At 45.8% G+C, this 20,971-nt stretch overlaps 2 protein-coding genes and 1 long non-coding RNA gene across 8 annotated transcripts in view; 2 read left to right on the top strand and 1 right to left on the bottom strand.

The window, feature by feature from the left end:
- The window catches only part of LOC119961137 (zinc finger protein 91-like), a gene marked incomplete at its 5' end in the record, with an annotated part of 114,463 nt that extends 112,403 nt beyond the window's left edge, over positions 1-2,060 (top strand). Inside the window, one exon of the mRNA XM_038788631.1 lies at positions 1,100-2,060. Coding sequence (XP_038644559.1) covers positions 1,100-1,877 — 778 coding nt within the window. The remainder of the gene's footprint in view (positions 1-1,099) is intronic.
- Positions 2,061-9,952: 7,892 nt separating this feature from the next.
- On the top strand, positions 9,953-16,125 carry LOC119961115 (zinc finger protein 239-like). Of its 6 annotated transcripts, none has more exons than XM_038788610.1 (2): positions 9,953-10,092; positions 13,888-16,125. In XM_038788610.1, exon 2 carries the CDS (start codon positions 14,331-14,333, stop codon positions 15,273-15,275), a length of 945 nt encoding a protein of 314 aa, XP_038644538.1. In that variant the 5' UTR covers positions 9,953-10,092; positions 13,888-14,330; the 3' UTR covers positions 15,276-16,125. The 6 variants fall into 6 exon arrangements, with proteins under 6 accessions (XP_038644538.1, XP_038644536.1, XP_038644534.1 ...); XM_038788608.1 differs by lacking the exon at positions 9,953-10,092 and adding an exon at positions 10,095-10,139; XM_038788606.1 differs by lacking the exon at positions 9,953-10,092 and adding an exon at positions 10,099-10,866.
- LOC119961129 lies at positions 15,293-18,198 on the bottom strand. Its single transcript, XR_005459603.1, has 2 exons — positions 17,921-18,198; positions 15,293-17,208 (listed from the first exon to the last, which is right to left on the bottom strand). It is a non-coding gene; the product is annotated as an uncharacterized LOC119961129 (long non-coding RNA).
- Between the last annotated feature and the right edge of the window lie 2,773 nt (positions 18,199-20,971).

Below are 20,971 nucleotides of genomic sequence, written 5' to 3'. Positions count from 1 at the left end.
GACGCCCTCGTTCCAGATTCTCCCACAAGAGGAAACATCCTCCCCACATTCACCCTGTCAAAACCCCTCAGGATCTGATATAGTTCAATCCAGGTTTTACCCAAAACTTTCAATCTGTGTCCCGACAGATTAACCTAATTCCACCCTATCCCCGTATCTGCTTGTACGATCAGTGAATGGAAAGAATTTCTTTGTCCACCCGATGGAAATCTGGCATAATCTTGTGGACCTGAATCAAATCTCCCCTCAACCTCCTTTGCTGGAACCATTCTGGTAAATCTCCTCTGCACCCCCTCTAGAACCTTCACATCCTTCCTGAAGAGTGGTGACCAGAGCTTTATAAAGATGCATAGAATAGAAATAGAACCATAGAATTCCGACAGCGCGGAAGGAGGCCATTCGGCCCATTAAGTCTGCACTGATCCTCTGAAAGGGCACCTGTTTAGGCCCACATTCCTACCCTGTCCCTGTGACCCCCATAGCCCCACCTAACCTGCACATCCCTGGATATGAAGGGGAAATTTATCAAGACAAATGCACCTAATTTGCCCTTCTTTAGACTGAGGAAACCTGAGCACCGGGTGGAAACCCACGCAGACACGGGGAGAAAGTGCAAACTGCACACAGTCACCAAGGCCGGAATTGAACCTGGGTCCCTGGCGCCGTGAGGCAGCAGTGCTAATCACCGTGCCACCAGAAGCATAGTTTTGAATTCAGTATTACTGTTTATGAAGCCCAAGATCAAATTTGCTTTGCCTACTGCTCTCTTCATATGTCTTGTAGATCCCTCTTCGCCTCTTTCTCTCTCCTCCCAAAGAAGTCAGTTGGGTTTTTATAACAGTCCAGCCGTTTTCATGGTCGCTTTTTCCCAGTGCCGGCCCCACAACTGATTAGAATCATTCAGCTCAATTTCAGAACCTGCCTTTGTGTTTTTGTCTCTCTCACTCAACATTTTCTGTTTTAAATCGGTTTCACAGGGTGTTCGAAGGGGAGGCTTCAAAGTCCAGAAACTCAGACCAAGCATCACATCAGGATCTAACAGAGTCCTCAATTTATCATATGCTGAATATCAGCGGATTTTGAACATGGAAGGAAGAAGCATCGTTCACAGTGGGGAGAAACCGTACACGTGTTGTGTGTGTGGACGAGGATTTGCTCGATCATCAGGCCTTACAAGACACAAATGCAGTCACACTGAGGAGAAACCGTGGAAATGTGCGGACTGTGGGAAAGGATTCACTTACCCATCCAAGCTGGAACCTCATCGACGCAGTCACACTGGGGAGAGACCATTCACCTGCTCAGAATGTGGGATGGGATTTACTGTTTCAGCCAACCTGCTGAGACACCAGCGAGTTCACACCGGGGAGAGACCATTCACCTGCTCCAAGTGTGGGATGGGATTCACTCAGTCATCTGACCTTCAGAAGCACCAGCGAGCTCACACTGGGGAGAAGCCATTCACCTGCTCAGAGTGTGGGAAGAAATTCATTCAGTCATCTGACCTGCAGAAGCACCAGCGAGTTCACACTGATGAGAGACCGTTTCAATGTCCAGACTGTGGGAAGAGCTATAACAGTTCTGCGGGACTGATGAGCCATCAACGTGTTCACACTGACGTGAAACCGTTTCGGTGCTCTCACTGCGGGACTGGGTTCAGACACTCATCTGCCCTCACTGTACATCAGCGAGTTCACACTGGGGAGAGGCCATTCACCTGCTCCTGGTGTGGGAAGGGATTCACTCAGTCATCCAACCTGTCCACACACCAGAGAATTCACACTGGGGAGAGGCCATTCACCTGCTCCAATTGTGGGAAGGGATTCACTCAGTCATCAGACCTGCAGAGGCACCAGCGAGTTCACACTGGAGAGTGACTGTTCCCTGCTCCAATTGTGAGAAGGGATTTACTGCTTCATCCCACCTACTACCACACCGAGGCCACAGAGCAGATACATTAATGGCGTTCAAAAAGCATCTTGACAAACACATCAACAGGATGGATATAGAGGGATACGGCACAAGGAAGTGCTGAGGGATTTGGCCAAGGTTGGAATCATGACCGGTACAGGCTTGGAGGGCTGAAGGCGCTGGTTTAGCACACGGCTAAATCGCTGGCTTTGAAAGCAGACCAAGGCAGGCCAGCAGCATGGTTCAATTCCTGTACCAGCCTCCCCGAACAGGCGCTGGAATGTGGGGCTTTTCACAGTAACTTCATTTGAAGCCTACTTGTGACAATAAGCGATTTTCATTTTTGTTCTTTGATCTTTGCACAGTGATTGGAATTTGTTGATCCTCACATTCAGGACTGAACCATGATCATTTGGGTCTCTTTCTGCTGATAACAAACTCCAGCCCATTTACAGTAGCTAATATTCTGGCTAAAAGTCAAATAAATTAGATTTATGTTAAATACGCAGTGTGTTGAAACTTTTTAATATCTCTGACACAAGTTAGTTCCTTTTGAAGTACTCTCGCTCTCCCCTGTCTCTTCCATCCTCACCTCCAACAAGAAGTGTGAGGAGCTTGTGGAGCTTCGTTGTGACTGAGATTGAGTCAATCCGATCAGCTGCCTCTGCTGCTTCCCTCCCTTCCACGAGCCCACCGGACCAAACTGTCTCTAAATTTCATCCTTTCCCGAGCCCTCGACCCACAACTTTCTCCAGTTTCTCTCCCATCTCCCCATATGACCTCTCAGAGCTCATCTTGTCCATGAGACCCAGTGCCTGCTCCATCGACCCTATTCCCACTGAGCTACTGATCAGCCAACTACCCTGTGTCCATGGATATTGTCAACATTTCTCTCTCTTCAGGTACTGTCCGTCTGTCCTTCAAATCTGCCATCATCACCCCCTCCTCAATAAAACAAACCCTTGACCCTGCCATCCTTACAAATTACTGCCCCATCTTCAACCTCTCTCTCCTCTCCAAACTATTTGAACATGTTGTCACCCCCCAAATCCTTGCCCATCCCAGAACTCCCATGTTTGAATCCCTTCAATAAGGTCTCTGCCCTGTCACAGTGAAATACAAGAGACAAACAGAATCTCACCCGGAGAGAAAGACAGACAATCCGGGAGCTTGGATCCAACACGGATATGTTCATAAGACCGGAAGACAAGGGTAGCAGCACAGTCATTATCGAGAGACAGCAATACCTGCTGGTGACAGACAGACAACTAAACAACATGAATCACACCAAGCTACCTAGACCCATATACCCCAGACAGGAAGGAGAATTGGAGACAGACTGGAAGAACTCAGACTCCAGACACATTAACCAAAAACAGATGGAATATCTGAGGGAACAACAGGTAGAACCAAGGAGGTTAAAATACCCAAACACATAATAATCTTTATTCTTGTCACAAATAGGCTTACATTAACACAGCAATGAAGTCACTGTGAAAATTCCCTAGTTGCCACACTCTGGTGCCTGTGCGGGTGCACAGAGGGAGAATTCAGAATGTGAAATTCCGTGACCCGACTTTTCATCCGACGTCACTTCGTCCATGTCTTTTGGTCCTATGTCTTTTTGTCCGATGATCTTTTTGTCCACAGACTTTATGTCCGATGATTTTTTTGTCCAATTATAAATAAACCCCTTAGAAAACAAGGTATAATATCTTCAATAATGTATGCACAAAACTATAACGAGCCTCGTTAAAGGATTGTTATTACCGTTCTCTTTCCTTTAACGAGCCTCGTTAAAGGATAGTTATTATCGTTCTCTTTCCTTTACCAAGCCTCGTTAAAGGATTGTTATTACCGTTCTCTTTCCGTTCAGTTGTTATTGTATCGTTAAAACCTATGATAAAGTAGTATACTCATTCTCTCTCTTAGAAATTGCTAAAATTAAATGTAAACTTTCTGAATTTGCACATCCCGAAATGGCAACGTTCATTGTGTCGACCAAGAACAAAAGAAAAGTAGTTGATGAAAGTAATTACATCTACGATTTTCATTCAAGCAGTACAAAAGTAGGAAAAGAATACTGGAGATGTGAGAAAAGAAGGCTGTGTTCAGTGCGGATTCACACGGTAACGGAAAACAATGAGCCGAAAATTATTTATTTTTCTAGTGAGCACCTTCATCCAGCTGATGTAGATTCGTTAAATGCTAGAAAAGCAGTTGCAGAAATAAAGCATGAAGCAGTGGAAAACATAGCAGCAAGTTCGCGTAGCATACTAGCGGCCAAGTTTACGCAACTAACAGAAAATACTTGCTCTCAACTTCCTTGGTTGCCCGTCGTTTCAAGGACTATTCAAAGGTGCTGACAAAAAAAATCTGGATTTCCCGCTAATCCAGCGGCTAGATATGGTTTTGAAATACCTGACGAATATTGTAAACTTGATAATGGCGAACAGTTTCTGAGATACGATTCAGGCGTCGAGGATCAACAGCGCTTACTAGTATTTGCATCAGAAAGTGCTCTTCAGGATATAGCATTATATCGTCATTGGTCATGTGATGGAACCTTCAAGATTGTGCCAGAACAGTGGTTTCAACTGTTTTGCATTCATATACAAGTTAAAGGTAGCAGTTTTCCACGGGTCTTTGCATTAATGCCGAATAAAACAAAGCAGACATACGAATTGTTTTTTGAGCAATTGAAAATTATGCAACCTAATGCAGATCCGCTTGATATCATGGCAGATTTCGAAGTTGCAGTTCACAAGGCATTTAATGCATCATTCCTTAATTCATCTGTCGTGGCATGTTTGTTTCATTTCAGCCAATCAGTGTTTCGAAAAATTACAGATTTAGGCCTCAAAGAAAAATACAATACAGACTCTGAATTCTGTCTTAAAATTCGATGTTTCTCAGCATTAGCCTTCCTCCCCGTCGAAGATGTCGAAGAGGCTTATGAAGATTTAATAGACAATGAAGAAATACCTGCTGAATTCATCGTTTACTTCGACTTGACTTACATAGGCATTGCGAGAGGACGTGGTGCTAGACGAAGGAAAGAACCACCTACATTCCCGATAGCTGTATGGAATGTTAATCAGCGTATTCTTCAAGATCTACCAAGAACAAATAATGCTGCAGAGGGGTTTCATTCTGCGATAAAGCGTTCGGCGGGTGGAGCACATTTGAATATTTGGAGATTAATCAAAACTCTGAAGGAAGAGGAGGGGTTGGTTAAAGGCAAAAAGACGATCCGTCAAATTCATGTACGCGATATAAAAAATTAACTGAACGCCTCAAAAGATTGGTCACTGAATAGGGTTCAACAGGAAAAAATGGTTTTTTGAGGAATGTGGCATATAATTTGCATCAATTTTAAGTGATATCTTATTACTAAAAATTACTAAAAGTGATAAGTTAACTTTTAGATAGTTAAATGTTATTACTTTTCTTAAGTAACTTTTTTTATAAATACATCTTTCCACTGTATTTTACTTGTATTTTATCAAAAAATTCTCATAATAAATCATTAGTTCTGTGAATCTATCATTGAAGATATTATACCTTGTTTTGTACGGAGTTTATTTACAATTGGACAAAAAGTCGTTGGACAAAAAAAACATCGGACAAAAAGACGTAGGACCAAAGGACGTGCGGACAAAAAGACGTAGGACCAAAAGACGTGGACGAAGTGACGTTGGACGAAGTGACGTTGGACGAAAAGACATAGCACCGTTTTCTCAGAGGGACATTAGTCTGTGGAATTCTGTGGGGCAGCACGGTAGCATTGTGGATAGCACAATCGCTTCACAGCTCCAGGGTCCCAGGTTCGGTTCTGGCTTGGGTCACTGTCTGTGCGGAGTCTGCACATCCTCCCCGTGTGTGCGTGGGTTTCCTCCGGGTGCTCCGGTTTCCTCCCACAGTCCAAAGATGTGCAAGTTAGGTGGATTGGACATGATAAATTGCCCTTAGTGTCCAAAATTGCCCTTGGTGTTGGGTGGGGTTACTGGGTTATGGGGATAGGGTGGAGGTGTTAACCTTGGGTAGGGTGCTCTTTCCAGGAGCCGGTGCAGACTCGATGGGCCGAATGGCCTCCTTCTGCACTGTAAATTCTATGATCTCTATGAATTCTTTTCCTGAGAGAGCAGTGGAATCAGGGTTATTGAATATTTTTAAAGGCAGAGTTAAATTGATTATTGATGGACGGGGGAGTCAAAAGTTATAAGGGATACAGAGGAAAGTGGAGTTGAAGCCACAATCTGATCAGCCAAGATCTTTTCAAATTGCAGAGCAGACTCGAGGAGCTCAACGACCCACTCCTGTCTGTATACACGTATATTCATCTGCTGTTTAGTGGGAACACAATCGATGGAGCAGGAGGTGGGTCTAATGAAAATGATGGGACCTGAGATGATGTGAGGGGAGAAAAACGAGAGAAAGAAGTGAGTACAGGACTCGGGAACGGAGGAACTTTGGAGGTAGTTTAGCCCAATCGGCAGGTGGAAGGGAGGGAATCAGCAGAGGCAGCTGATCGGATTGTCTCAATCTCAGTGACAAAGAAGCTCCATCAGCTTCACTAGACTCTGGGGTGGTCCCGGTGGATTGGAAATTAGCAAACGTGACACCACTGTTTAAAAAAGGAGGTAGGCAGAGAGCAGGAAATTATAGGCCAGTGAGCTTAACGTCGGTAGTAGGGAAGATGCTGGAATCTATCATCAAGGAAGAAATAACGAGGCATCTGGATAGAAATTGTCACATTGGGCAGACGCAGCATGGGTTAATAAAGGGGAGGTTGTGCCTAACTAATTTAGTGGAATTTTTTGAGGACATTACCAGTGCAGTCGATAACGGGGAGCCAATGGATGTGGTATCTCTGGATTTCCAGAAAGCTTTTGACAAGGTGCCACACAAAAAGCTGCTACAGAAGATAAAGATGCATGGCATTAAGGGTAAAGCAGTAGCATGGATAGAGGATTGGTTAATTAATAGAAAGCAAAGAGTGGGGATTAATGGGTGCTTCTCTGGTTGGCGATCAGTAGCTAGTGGTGTCCCTCAGGGATCTGTGTTGGGCCCATAATTGTTCACAATCTACATAGATGATTTAGAGTTGGGGACCAAGGGCAATGTGTCCAAGTTTGCAGATGACACTAAGATGAGTGGTAAAGCGAAAAGTGCAGAGGATACTGGAAGTCTGCAGAGGGATTTGGATAGGTTAAGTGAATGGGCTAGGGTCTGGCAAATGGAATACAATGTTGACAAATGTGAGGTTATCCATTTTGGTAGGAATAACAGCAAACGGGATTATTATTTAAACAATAAAATATTAAAGCATGCTGCTGTGCAGAGAGACCTGGGTGTGCTAGTGCATGAGTCACAGAAAGTTGGTTTACAGGCGCAACAGGTGATTAAGAAGGCAAATAGAATTTTGTCCTTCATTGCTAGAGGGATGGAGTTTAAGACTAGGGAGGTTATGCTGCAATTGTATAAGGTGTTAGTGAGACCACACCTGGAGTATTGTGTTCAGTTTTGGTCTCCTTAGTTGAGAAAGGACGTACTGGCACTGGAGGGTGTGCAGAGGAGATTCACAAGGTTAATCCCAGAGCTGAAGGGGTTGGATTACGAGGAGAGGTTGAGTCGACTGGGACTGTACTCGGAATTTAGAAGGATGAGGGGGGATCTTATAGAAACATTAAAAATTATGAAGGGAATAGATAGGATAGATGCGGGCAGGTTGTTTCCACTGGTGGGTGAAAGCAGAACTAGGGGGCATAGCCTCAAAATAAGGGGAAGTAGATTTAGGACTGCGTTTAGGAGGAACTTCTTCACCCAAAGGGTTGTGAATCTATGGAATTCCTTGCCCAATGAAGCAGTTGAGGCTCCTTCATTAAATGTTTTTAAGGTAAAGATAGATAGTTTTTTTAAAGAAAAAAGAGATTAAGGGTGATGGTGTTCGGGCCGGAAAGTGGAGCTCAGTCCACAAAAGATCAGCCATGATCTCATTGAATGGCGGAGCAGGCTCGAGGGGTCAGATGGCCTAATCCTGCTCCTAGTTCTTATGTTCCCACACTTGTTGTTGGAGGTGAGGATGGAGGAAAGAGGGGAGAGCAAGAGACCTTCAAAGGAATAAACTTGCATTCAACATATTAAAATGATTCATCAAATAGAAATTCTGAACAGACAATTCTAGTCCCTCGGGAACATTTTTTCCTCTCTTGTTCCCCTCAAAGCTGTAAATCCCCGTCCCACACACTCTCCCTCCTCCCTGGGCTGAAATCCAAACCCATCTCACCATCTGCGCTATTTCTTTCCTCCACTCCCAGTTTTCTCCCTCCCTCTCTGCTGCCTGGATTCAATTCTCCAGCCCCCGTCTGCGAACTGACAATAGAATCAATAATTCTTAACTGAGACCTGTTTTATATTCCAGATTTAGTAACTCAATGTCAATTTTACCAGCTATTGTGGTGGGATTTGAACCCATGTCCACAGAGGATTACTCTGGATCACTATTCCAGTGACATTATCACAGCACAACCATCGCTAACCAAATAACATTGAACATCAGCAGAAACAAATTTAAACTATCAAAATGAACAAGGTTGAGTGTGATTAACAGCAGCATTAGAAACAGAATCCAAACACTCCAATCATCAGTGCACTCGCTCATGTGTCAGCAGGTTGGCTAACTGTATGAATCTCTTCCCACATTTGGAGCAGCTGAATGGCCTCTCCCCAGTGTGAACCCTCTGGTGTGTCAGCAGGGCTGATGACTGAGTAAATCTCTTCCCACACACAGAACAGGTGAATGGCCTTTCGCCAGTGTGGATTCGCTGGTGTATCAGCAGTTGGGATGACTGAGTGAATCCATTCCCACACAGGGAGCAGATGAATGGTCTCTCCCCTGTGTGACCTCGCTGGTGCACAGTGAGGGCGAATGACTGCCTGAAATTCTTTCCACACAATGCGCAGCTGAATGGCTTCTCTTGTGTGTGAATTCTCTGGTGTGACTGGAGGATGAATAATGCAGTGAATCCCCTCCCACACACTGAGCAGGTGAATGGCCTCTCTCCAGTGTGACTGCGGCGATGGGTTTCCAGCTCCGATGGGTAATTGAATTCCTTCTCACAGTCCCCACATTTCCACGGTTTCCCCATGGTGTGGCTGCGCTTGTGTCTCGACAGGCCGGATGAATGGCTGAAGCCTTGTCCACACATAGAACATATGTAGGTTTTATCATTCTTGTGAATGGTGCTTTTTCGCTCCATGTCCAAATTTCGATGATAGATTTCAATAAATGGAGCAGCTGTCAGATCTTGAAATGATGTTTCCGATGTCTCACTGCAAATCCTCTCCTATTATCCTGTGGAATTGATTTTAAAAAGAAAACAAGGATGATAGAACTGTAAAGAGGTCTGTAAATCCCCGTCCCACACACTCTCCCTCCTCCCTGGGCTGAAATCCACACCCATCTCACCATCTGCACCATTTCTTTCCTCCACTCCCAGTTTTCTCCCCTCCCTCCCTCTCCTCTGCCTGGGTTCAGTTCTCCAGCTCCTGTCTGCTGCCTGACAATAAAATCAATGGGTCTTATTGGGAGTTTGGGGCCTCCAGCGGGTGTTTGTGAATCCTCCCCGCCCCCTGCCAGGGTTTCCTTCCTTGCCAGAGATCAGAGTCGTCATTGATTTGAGTGCAAAGTGTCAGCTCTTATTTATTATCCCCCCTCCCCCATCCCCCATCCCCCATCCTCTGATGTGAACCATCCCCCAGTGTGTGAAGCAGGATGGTGCCCGTTAACCTGGGCCTGTTCCCGGGAGGGAGGGAGAAGCTCCGCAGCTGCAAACCAGGGAGCTGACAATGATGGTGAAGGGTTTGCGGATCCACAAAGTGTTTCCAAATCCTCCCACCCACCGCCTGATGCTGACTCCGCTTCTCCGGGACAAACAAGGGCCGAGGCATTAATCACACTGCGCAAGCTCCAGACTCACTAACAATGCGCATGCGCACTGGTATTCGGCCTCCTACGCACGGCTAATGCTCAGCTTACAATATTCGGGGAGTGATTGACGGTTGATCTGGACCAATAGGAACAGGGCACATTCCTGAAGGCCCAAGAGGGAGCGGCTGGTCCTCCGACCAATCGGAATGAATAATGGGCGGAGCCAATGTGACTGAAGCATGCGCAGTGTGAGTAATGGCGATGGAGAGAAAGTTAATGTTCGGATCAACAATTGGTAAACTGTATTTTTGCTTGAACTGAGGGAGCGAAGGACCGGCGGGTGGCTGGAGAGGCTTCTTAAACTCGTCGTGTAAATGTTAAACCCAAAATAAGAACTTACCGGTTTCCATTTATACAGTGTGGGGCCACAGCTGCTCGTTTTCGGCCCCCATTATTGGTCGCCATCTTTATTCGGGGCGATGTGCAGCCGAACGCGTGCTGTATCGCCATCTTTGTTGGGGGCAATGTGTTGAATGACTGGGACACGCCTGTTCCCCATTGATCAGAATGGAGACAATTTGTCCATCAAACTACATTACCCTTTGAGTCCCAATGTCTTATTGAGGAGAGAGAACGGTGGCAGAGTAGGAGTGACGGAAATAAATCCTGTTCTCCTGAACCCACTCCTTCATCCAGATTCGTCAAATCCCCATGAAAACTCCTTATCTTAAATCAATGCGCCGGTTATTGACCGTATTGATTGAGGAGAAAAAGTTCTCCCTATCTATCCTGTCTATGTCCTGCCCAATGTGGGTCTGTTCAGTCACATGAAGACCCATGGCTGAAACTCACAATCCTGAGTAGATGTCCTTCTCGAGTCCAGGGGCTGCTGACAATGACGAGGGACAACGTGGAGCAGGAAGCACGAGCGGACATCCTGGGCCAGGGTGGAGAGGAGGGAATGTTGCGAATTTCTATCCTGGACTGGTTATGATGGATTTTGGAAACTCCTTTTCCAAGCGGTTAGAAGGGTGATTTACACACAGCAAACTTAAACTAAGAGAAATGCTTATCCCTTTGCAATTTCTATATTGGACTAACACTGTTGACTTTTGTAAAGCCATTCACAGGATATTAGAAGAGGATTTGCAGACAGGACACTTGAAGCAAATACCACATTAAATCCTACAACGCCTCACGGTAGCATGGTGGTTAGCATCAATGCTTCACAGCTCCAGGGTCCCAGGTTCGATTCCCGGCTGGGTCACTGTCTGTGTGGAGTCTGCACGTCCTCCCCGTGTGTGCGTGGGTTTCCTCCGGGTGCTCCGGTTTCCTCCCACAGTCCAAAGATGTGCGGGTTAGGTGGATTGGCCATGCTAAATTGCCCGTAGTGTAAGGTTAATGGGGGGATTGTTGGGTTACGGGTTACGTGGGTTTGAGTGGGGGTGATCATTGCTCGGCACAACATCGAGGGCCAAAGGGCCTGTTCTGTGCTGTACTGTTCTATGTTCTATGTCACTGATTCATCAGGACTTGGACATTATTGGTCTTTCAGTGTAAGCATTGAGTTCCTGCTCATTACCACTGTGTAAAATTTCTTTCTGACATTCTCTTATGTAATCTTGGTCAAAATCTTCAATGTGTCCCGTAATGCTTTTTGATAGCTAATGGGGACAGCTTTATTTTTAATCGGACAGCACGGTAGCATTGTGGATAGCACAATGGCTTCACAGCTCCAGGGTCCCAGGTTCGATTCCGGCTTGGGTCACTGTCTGTGCGGAGTCTGCACATCCTCCCCGTGTGTGTGTGGGTTTCCTCCGGGTGCTCCGGTTTCCTCCCACAGTCCAAAGATGTGCAGGTTAGGTGGATTGGCCATGATAAATTGCCCTTAGTGTCCAAAATTGCCCTTAGTGTTGGGTGGAGTTACTGGGTTATGGGGATAGGGTGGAGGTGTTGACCTTGGGTAGGGTGCTCTTTCCAACAGCGGTGCAGACTCGATGGGCCGAATGGCCTCCTTCTGCACTGTTAATTCTATGATAAACTTATGACAAACGTGTACACCTTTATCAAATCTATCTTAAGTCCCATTTACTCCAAGGAAAACAACCCCAGTTTCTCCAATGTAACTTTGCAACTATAATCCCTCATCCTGGCGGATGTGGCACAGTGGTTAGCACTGGGACTGTGGTGCGGAGGACCTGGGTTGGAATCCTGGCCCTGGATCACTGTCCGTGTGGAGTTTGCACACACTCTCCCCACGTCTGCGTAGGTTTCACCCCTATAACCCAAAGATATGCTAGTTAGATGGATTGGCCATGGTAAGTTGCTCCTTAATTGGAAAAGAAAAATAATTGGCTATTCTAAATTAATTTTTATTTTAAATCCCTCATCCCTTTGAGAGGAGAGAGGATTAATGAGAAAAGTGAGGGGAGAGGATTAATGAGGGTTGTGAGGAGGAGAGGATTAATGAGGAAGGAGGTAGTGAGGGGGAGAGGATTAATGAGGTAGTGAGGGGGAGAGGATTAATGGCGATAGTGAGGGGAGAGGATTAATGAGGTAGTGAGGGGGAGAGGATTAATGGCGATAGTGAGGGGAGAGGATTAATGAGGTAGTGAAGGAGAGAGGATTAATGAGGATAGTGAGGTAGTGAGGGGAGAGGATTAATGAGGTAGTGAGGGGGAGAGGATTAATGGCGATAGTGAGGGGAGAGGATTAATGAGGTAGTGAAGGAGAGAGGATTAATGAGAATAGTGAGGTAGTGAGGGGGAGAGGATTGATGAGGAAAGTGAGGGGAGAGGATTAATGAGGAAAGAGGTAGTGAGGGGAGAGGGTTAATGAAAGTGAGGGGGAGAGGATTAATGAGGTAGTGAGGGTATAGGGTTAAAGAGGATTAATGAGGAGAGTGAGGAGGAGAGGATTAATGAGGATCACGAGGTAGTGAGGAGGAGAGGACTAATGAGGATAGTGAGGGTGACAGGATTAATGAGGATAGTGGTGGAGAGAGGATTAATGAGGATAGCAAGGTAGTGAGGAGGAGAGGACTAATGAGGATAGTGAGGGGGAGAGGATTAATGAGGAAAGAGGTAGTGAGGGGGAGAGGATTAATGAGGATAGTGAGGTAGTGAGGAGGAGAGGATTAATGAGGATAGCGAGGTAGTGAGGAGGAGAGGATTAATGAGGATAGTGAGGGGGAGAGGATTAATGAGGAAAGAGGTAGTGGGGGGAGAGGATTAATGAGGATAGCGAGGTAGTGAGGAGGAGAGGATTAATGAGGATAGTGAGGGAGAGGGGATTAATGATGAAATTCCAGAGCCTGAGGCCCAGGCAACTGAAAGAATGGTCACCAATAGCGAAGTGATTAAAATAGGAAATGTTCAAGGGGCTGGAATTATATAATCCCAGCTATATGAAGTCCATCCCCTAACCCTCTCTTTTTCTATTTCCATTTCTTTTTTTCTCTCTCTCTCTCTTTGTCTCTCACTCTCTATCTCTCGCATAGCACCTCTCTCTGTGCTCCTCTCTCTCGTCGCCTCTCCCTCTCACTGACCCACCCCTCGTTCTAATTCTCTTTGTCCACCTCTCTCTCTTGGTCTCTCTCATTGCCTCACCCTCTCTCTGCCTCTCTCTCTCCCATTGCCTCTCTCTGTCTGTCTCTCATATTGCCTCTGTCTCTCATGCCTCTCTATCTCTGCCTCTGTCTCATTGCTTCTCTGTCTCTCCGTGCCTCTCTCGCATTGCCTCTCTCTATCTTTGTCTCTCATATTGCCTCTCTCTGTCCTCTCTCTCTCTCTCTCATTGCCTCTCTCTCTGTCTCTCACATTGCCTCTCTGTCTCTCACTGTTTTCCCCCCTCACCGCTGCCTCAGGTGGAAGGGTCCATCTCTGATCAATGTCAATGAACCAGTTGGGTTTTTACAACAATCCAACAGTTTTCAGTCACTTTTTCCCAGTGATGGTCCCACAAATGACCAGCTTCATTTTGCTCAGTTTCACAACCTGTCTTTGTGCGTTTCACTCCTTTTTTGTTTTCAATCAATTTCACAGGTGTTAGAAGGGGAGGACTGCAGTAAAGAAACTCAAACCCAATATAACATTTGTGTTTGATGCCATCGCCCACTTTATCCTAAAGTGAATATCATCGGAATTTGAACATGGAAGAAAAAAGCCCAGTTCACAGCGGAGAGAAACTGTACACATGTGTGTGTGGACGAGGCTTTAACCAATGACCTGACCTGTTGAAACATAAATGCAATCACAGCGGAGAGAAACCGTGGAAATGTGGAGACTGTGGGAAGAGATTCAATCACCCATCTGAGTTGGAAACTCATCGACGCAGTCACACCGGAGAGAGGCCGTTCACCTGTCCTGAGTGTGGGAAGGGATTCACTCAGTCATCCCACCTGCTGAGACACCAGCGAGTTCACACTGACGAGAGACCTTTTCAATGCCCAGACTGCGGGACGTGCTGTAAAAGCTTGAGCGATCTGATGTCCCATCAACGTGTTCACACTGACGAGAGACCTTTTAAATGTCCAGACTGTTTGAAGTGCTATAAAAGTTCTGGGGAACTGATGCGTCATCAACGTGTTCACACCGAGGAGAAACCGTTTAAATGCTTGGACTGCCAGAAGAGTTATAAAAGTTCTGGAGAACTGATGTCTCATCAACGTGTTCACACTGACGAGAGACCTTTCAAATGTCCAGACTGTGGAAAGTGCTACAACAGTTCTGGGGAACTGATGCACCATAAACGTGTTCACACCGATGAGAGACCGTTCAGGTGCTCTCACTGTGGGACTGGGTTCAGGAAATCATCTGGCCTCACTGAACACCAGCGAATTCACACTGGAGAGAGGCCATTTGCTTGCACGGAGTGTGGGAAGAGATTCACTCAGTTATCCACCCTGCGGAGACACCAGCTGGTTCATACTGAGGAGAGACCTTTTAAATGCCCAGACTGTGGGAAATGCTATAAAAGTTCTGGGGAACTGATGCTCCATCAACGTGTTCACACTGATGAGAGACCATTCAGATGTTCTCACTGCGAGATTGGGTTCAAACAATCATCTCAACTCTCTAAACACCAGCGCGTTCACACTGGGGCGAGGCCATTCACCTGCACTGCGTGTGGGAAGGGATTCACTCAGTCATCCAGTCTGCTGACACACCAGCGAGTTCACAGTGAGGAAACGTTTAAATGCCTAGTTTGCAGGAAGGGATATAAACGCCCTGGGGACATCCCACCTCATGACATACAAGCAGGTTCACACAGGGTAGAGACCATTCACTTGCACCATGTGTGGAAAGGGATTCACTCAATTAGCCAACTGGCTGAGACACCACTGAGTTCACAAGTAACTTCAGGAGTTGGATTTTGCTGTCAGCCACCTGTGATGAATATCAGACTGTCCACAGAACTTGGTTTAGAATAAGGACATGTATAAGCAGCAGAAATTAATACACCAAGTGTTTTAATTCAAAGTGGAATAAAACCATTTTAGCAGAAAGGTCTTTCAAAAGTCAGTATGAGCTGCAAAAACTTTAGATGTCCCCTGGGATCAGACAAATGCAGGGCTTAAGGACAGCCCATAAATTCTTCAAATGACCTTCCTGCAATTCTAACCACAAGCCAGGGCCCTTGAAGGGCCCTTAGTTTTTTCCATGTCGGTGCAACATCGAGGGCCGAAGGGCCTGTACTGCGCTGTATCGTTCTATGTTCTAAGGTATATAGAGATAGCAAGTCGAATAAAATAAGCAAACTTCCTTCTTAGCTATAGAACCTTTGACACTTGAGAATGCCAATTGGAATAGTGGCTATCTGGACATCTATATATTTAAGAATCTTGACACATTAAAAATAGAGAAAAGTAGAGATGTGTCTCGAACAACTCCCTGTCCGACCACATTACACGAAATAGGAAGAAATGTGTCTGTAAACAGGCAGATTCACAGAATCGGTACTCACTCTCTCTCCTGCTAAGAGTGCAGTCAGAGTTCTGTTCCTCAGCCTGCTTCGTCAAACAAAGACCATCGTGGTTTTTGTAAGTTTGTTTCTATTGAACTTCTTCGAAATATATTAGAAATTGATATGAGATACTTTAGGATTTTCTATGTTTAGATATATCCTTCTCTTAGAGACATTAGTGTGTTAGCAGATGACAAAAGGCTGTTGACTGATTTCTATTTTTAACTGACAAAGGACTGTTAACCAATTCATATTTTTAACTCTGCAATTTTGTATGTATAAATTGAAAGTATTTTATAATAAAATACTATTCGAAATAACTGTGTAGTCTTACTCTCAATAATTTTGTATCCTTTCTGCTGTTGACCCTTTTATGTCTTTATCCATGAACTTCAATTCTACTAGACACGTTTTGAAAGTTCCTGTATACACCATCTACAGCACGAACCTCATCCACGTTCTTACCTCATCAAAAAAGTTGTATTAATAAAAGATGATTTACCATTAATACATTTTATATCAGTCCATACTTGCTGATTTGGGTGTTAATATTTTCCTGGATTTTGACTTCTGCTGCACAATGCACGTGGTGAACCCTTTGGTGTCTCAGCAGAGTGGACGAGGCAGTGAATCCCTTCGCACACTTGGAGCAGACAAATGGCCTCTCCCCTCTGTGAACTCGCTGTTGGGCCAGTAGGTTAGATGACAGTGAATCCCTTCCCACGATCAGAGCAGGTGAACGGCCTCTCCCCAGTGTAAATTCTCTGGTGTGAAAACAGGTCGGTTGACTGAGCGAATCCCTTCGCACGATTGGAGCAGGTAAACGGCCTCTCCCTGGTGCGAATTCGCTGGTGTACAGCGAGTTAAGACGATCACTTGAATCCCATCGCACAGCGAGAGCACCTGAACGGTCTCTCATCATTGTGAACACGTTGATGAGACTTCAGTTCCCCAGAACATTTATAGCACTTCCTGCAGTCTGGGCATTTAAACGGTCTCTCATCAGTGTGAACTCGCTGGTGTCTCAGTAGATCAGGTGACTGAGTGAATCCCTTCCCACATGTATAGCAGGTGAACAGCCTCTCACCAGTGTGACAACGCCAGTGCTTTACCAGGTCAGAAGGGATCATGAATCCCTTCCCACAATCCACACATTTCCTCGGCTTCTCCCCGTTGTGACAGCATTTATGTTCTGACAGGTCAGATGATTGGCTGAATCCTTGTACACACAAAGAACACGTGTATGATTTTTCCCCCACTGTGAACAACGCGCTTTCCTTCCATGTTCAAAATCCGATGATATTCAGGATTCAATAAATTAGCCGACTCCATCAGATCCTGATGAGTTGTTTAGTTTGAGTTTCCCAACTGCAAATGCTCCCTTCTAATGCCCTGTGAAACTAATTACAAACAGAAAAATAGGGAGTGAGAGAGAACCCGTTAGAACACAAAGGCAGGTTGTGAAATTGAGCTGAATGAATCTGGTCATTTGTGGGGCCGACACTAGGAGAAAGTGACCATGAAAGTCACTGGATTACGGAGTATGATGCAGCAACATAGCACAGTGGTTAGCACAGTTGTTTCGCAGGCTTGGGACAAATGACCTCCTTCTGCACTGTAAATTCTATGATTCTAAGCTCACTGGGGAGACAGGTTTGGTGATGTCATTCATCTAATGCTGTGGGGACATGGGTTCAAGTGTCACCAAGGCAGCTGGTGGAAGTTGAATTTAACGAATAAATCAGGAATATAATGTGGGCGGCATGGTGATTGGCACTGCTGCCTCACAGTGCCAGGGACATGGGTTTGATTCCAACCTCGGGTGACTGGGTGGAGTTTGTACATTCTGCTGTGTCTGTGTGGGTTGACTCCGGGTGCTGCGGTCACCATCCACAGTCCAAAGAAGGGCAATGATAATATAATTGATTTCCTCTGGTATTCATCACCCACCCAAATCGACTCCACATTCTTGGGGCCTGGATCGTCCCTCAGAAGTGTACTTATTTCCTCCCTTATTAGCAGAACTACCCCGCCACCCTTTCCTTCCTGCCTGTTCGTCCCAAAAGTCAAATGATCCTGAACACCTATGTCCCCATTTGAATAGATACTCACCACTTCCTACTTATCAATCAGCAGGTTCTCAGAGTACTACCCTACGATGCTGACAGCAGGACACTTCCCAGTCTGCTTCGCTGCAATGCTGACAACAGTACATTCTTCACCATCTGCTTCACTCCGATGCTGACAGCAGGACACTCTTCCTAGTCTGCTTCACTCCGATACTGACAGCAGGACACTCTTCCCAGTCTGCTTCACTCCGATATTGACAGCAAAACACTCTTCCCAGTCTGCTTCACTGTAATGCTGACAGCAGGACACTCTTCCCAGTCTGCTTCATTGTGATGCTGACATCAGGACACTCTTCCCAGTCTGCTTCACTCCGATGCTGACAGCAGAACACTCTTCCCAATCTGCTTCACTGCGATGCTGACAGGACACTCTTCCCAGTCTGCTTCACTGCGATGCTGACAGCAGGACACTTCCCAGTCTGCTTCACTGCTACGCTGACAGCAGGACACTCTTCCCAGTCTGCTTCACTGCTACGCTGACAGCAGGACACTCTTCCCAGTCTGCTTCACTGCTACGCTGACGGCAGGATAATCTACCCAGTCTGCTTCACTGCTACGCTGACAGCAGGACACACTTCTGTAACCATCTCACTGTGATACATCCCGATTGCGATACACCTTAATGAATTGAGTGACTCAGTCAGGTCCTGCATGTGATGGTTGCTTTGAGTGTCCCGTCGGCAAGTCCTTCCCATTTAATATTCTGTAAAAAGGACTTTACTAAAAAAAAGCCATCACTGTGTCCAGGATAGGAATTGAGAGACATTTTTCTTGTCTGTTGCAAATCCTTCCCTCTTAATCCCGAAGTTCCTAAACACTGAGCGCGGGATTTTGTAATTCAGGTTTGAAGTCCTATACCGAGTGTTTGACAATCCCTCCCAGTCCACTCTCCTGCACTCGGCCCGTTTCTCTGGTGGACTTTCAACCTGGCCGCCTTCTTCCTGATCCGGAAATCGCTCTGCGCATGCTTCACCTAGCTCCGCCCCTTATTACTCCAATTGGTTGGAGGGCCAGCCGCTCCCGACCTCCATCACCTATTGGTCCGAGGCCGATGTCAATCATTGTGCTGGAGCATGCGCAGCCGAAAGATTCTGACCAGGAGCCAGCTGCTTTTTAACGGCGGAGTGCAGATCCAGAGGCGAAAATAAACCCGTGAACCGAGATAGAGCCGATGGGGAGGTAAAAGAGACTTAATAAATTAATTAAATGGACACTGAATCCTGAATAAGCTCTCGGTCCCGCGATTGCTCGGTGCTGAGACTTTTCTCCAGCACAGGCCTGATTTAACGGCCGCCATCTTTTTGCGGGGCAATGACCTTCCATCAGGGCCGATGGGAATCTGAAACTTTACATGTTACGTTCATCCGGATTGATGCAAAAATACCAAATTTAAAAGCGAATAACAATTACTAATATATGAGGAAAAGGTGTAAATTGGTCAGACACTCAGTTCTGATTGGGCAGGACTTTACTGTGGCGAATGCAGCAGGGAGCTATCATCTCCTATGGAGTTGTTTAGGTCCAGAAGAGGCCCCTTTCCTAGACACATTCCATTTTCCGAGTATGAATATATGGAGCTTCTCGCAAGTGTTAGTGGAACACTTTACGAGCCCGACTGAGAATCTTCAAAATTTGATATTCCTGTGTCTGTCGCGATGTGTATCAGATATAAAAGGTTTTGACACAACGTCCTTTTAGCAATACTCCAGTGTCTTAAAGGATGAGAAAGTAGGAGACAGAGAGAGAGGTGGAAAGAGAGAATTTCAGAGTTTGAGGATGAGAGATCAGAAGGCATGGTCACTAATGGTGGAACAATTAAAAAGCGAATTAGAGAAGCGCAGATATCTCGGAGGGTTGTAGAGATGGGTGATGAAGCCGTGGAGAGATGTGAACACAATGAGGAGAATTTTAATCTAAAGGCATTTAGAGTGAGAAAGAGATGAAAAATTGTTCCATAGAAACTGGAATTCTATATTTTTATTTTTGGGTGATGACTTTTGCAAACTCTTTTTGCAGATAATTAGAAAAAGAGGATTTGCAGATGGGAAACTTGAATCAAATATCATATAAAGATCCAGCAGAGTCACTCGATTCATCAGGACCTGAATATCTTCTGGCTTTGAATTGGAAGGAAATGTTCATCTGTTCTGTCTGTGGGAAAATACCTCAAACAAAATGTGACTGGAAAAGCATTGAGACACACACACCCGAGTGAGAGTGTTCCAGTGAACTGACCGTGGAAACATCAGTGTGACTGGAAAAGCAGCGAGACCCACACAACACACACCCGAGTGAGAGTGTTCCAGTGAACTGACTGTGGAAACATCAGTGTGACTGGAAAAGCACCGAGACCCACACAACGCACACTCAACTGAGAGAGTTCCAGTGAACTGACTGTGGAAAGAGCTTTAACCAGTTACATAGTCTGAAAGAAACACACCATTACAGTGGGAAGAGATTTTACAAGTGTGTGTGCACGAAGACTTAACTGATCATTCAACCTGGAAAAACACAAGGACACCCGCACAATGGAGAAACCCTGGAAATGTGAGGACTGTGGGAAAGGATTCAGTTGCCCAGCCCTGCTGGAAATTCATCGACGCAGTCACACTGGGGAGAGACCATTCACCTGCTCCGAGTGTGGAAAGGGATTCACTCAGTCATCCCAACTGCTAACACACCAACGGTTTCACACTGGGGAGAAACCGTTCACCTGCTCTGAGTGTGGGAAGGGATTCACTCAGTTATCTGACTTGCGGAGACACCAGCTAGTTCATACTGGGGAGACTCGTTTCAGCTGCTCCGAGTGTGGGAAGGAATTCATTCAGTCATCCAATCTGCTGAGACACCAGCAAGTTCACACTGGGGAGAGACCGTTCACCTGTCCTGTATGTGGAAAAGCATTCATTGGGTCCTCTGACCTGCTAAGTCACCAGCGGATTCACAGTGAGGAGAGGCTGTTCAGCTGTACATCCTGTGGAAAGAGATTCCGGACTTCAGCCCACCTCAGTGTACACCAGCGAGTTCACACTGG

Source organism: Scyliorhinus canicula, unplaced genomic scaffold (assembly GCF_902713615.1).
Source record: "Scyliorhinus canicula unplaced genomic scaffold, sScyCan1.1, whole genome shotgun sequence".
NCBI classification, from domain to species: domain Eukaryota; kingdom Metazoa; phylum Chordata; class Chondrichthyes; order Carcharhiniformes; family Scyliorhinidae; genus Scyliorhinus; species Scyliorhinus canicula.
Note: the sequence above shows the minus strand (reverse complement) of the source record. Positions and strands in the feature narration are given on the sequence as shown.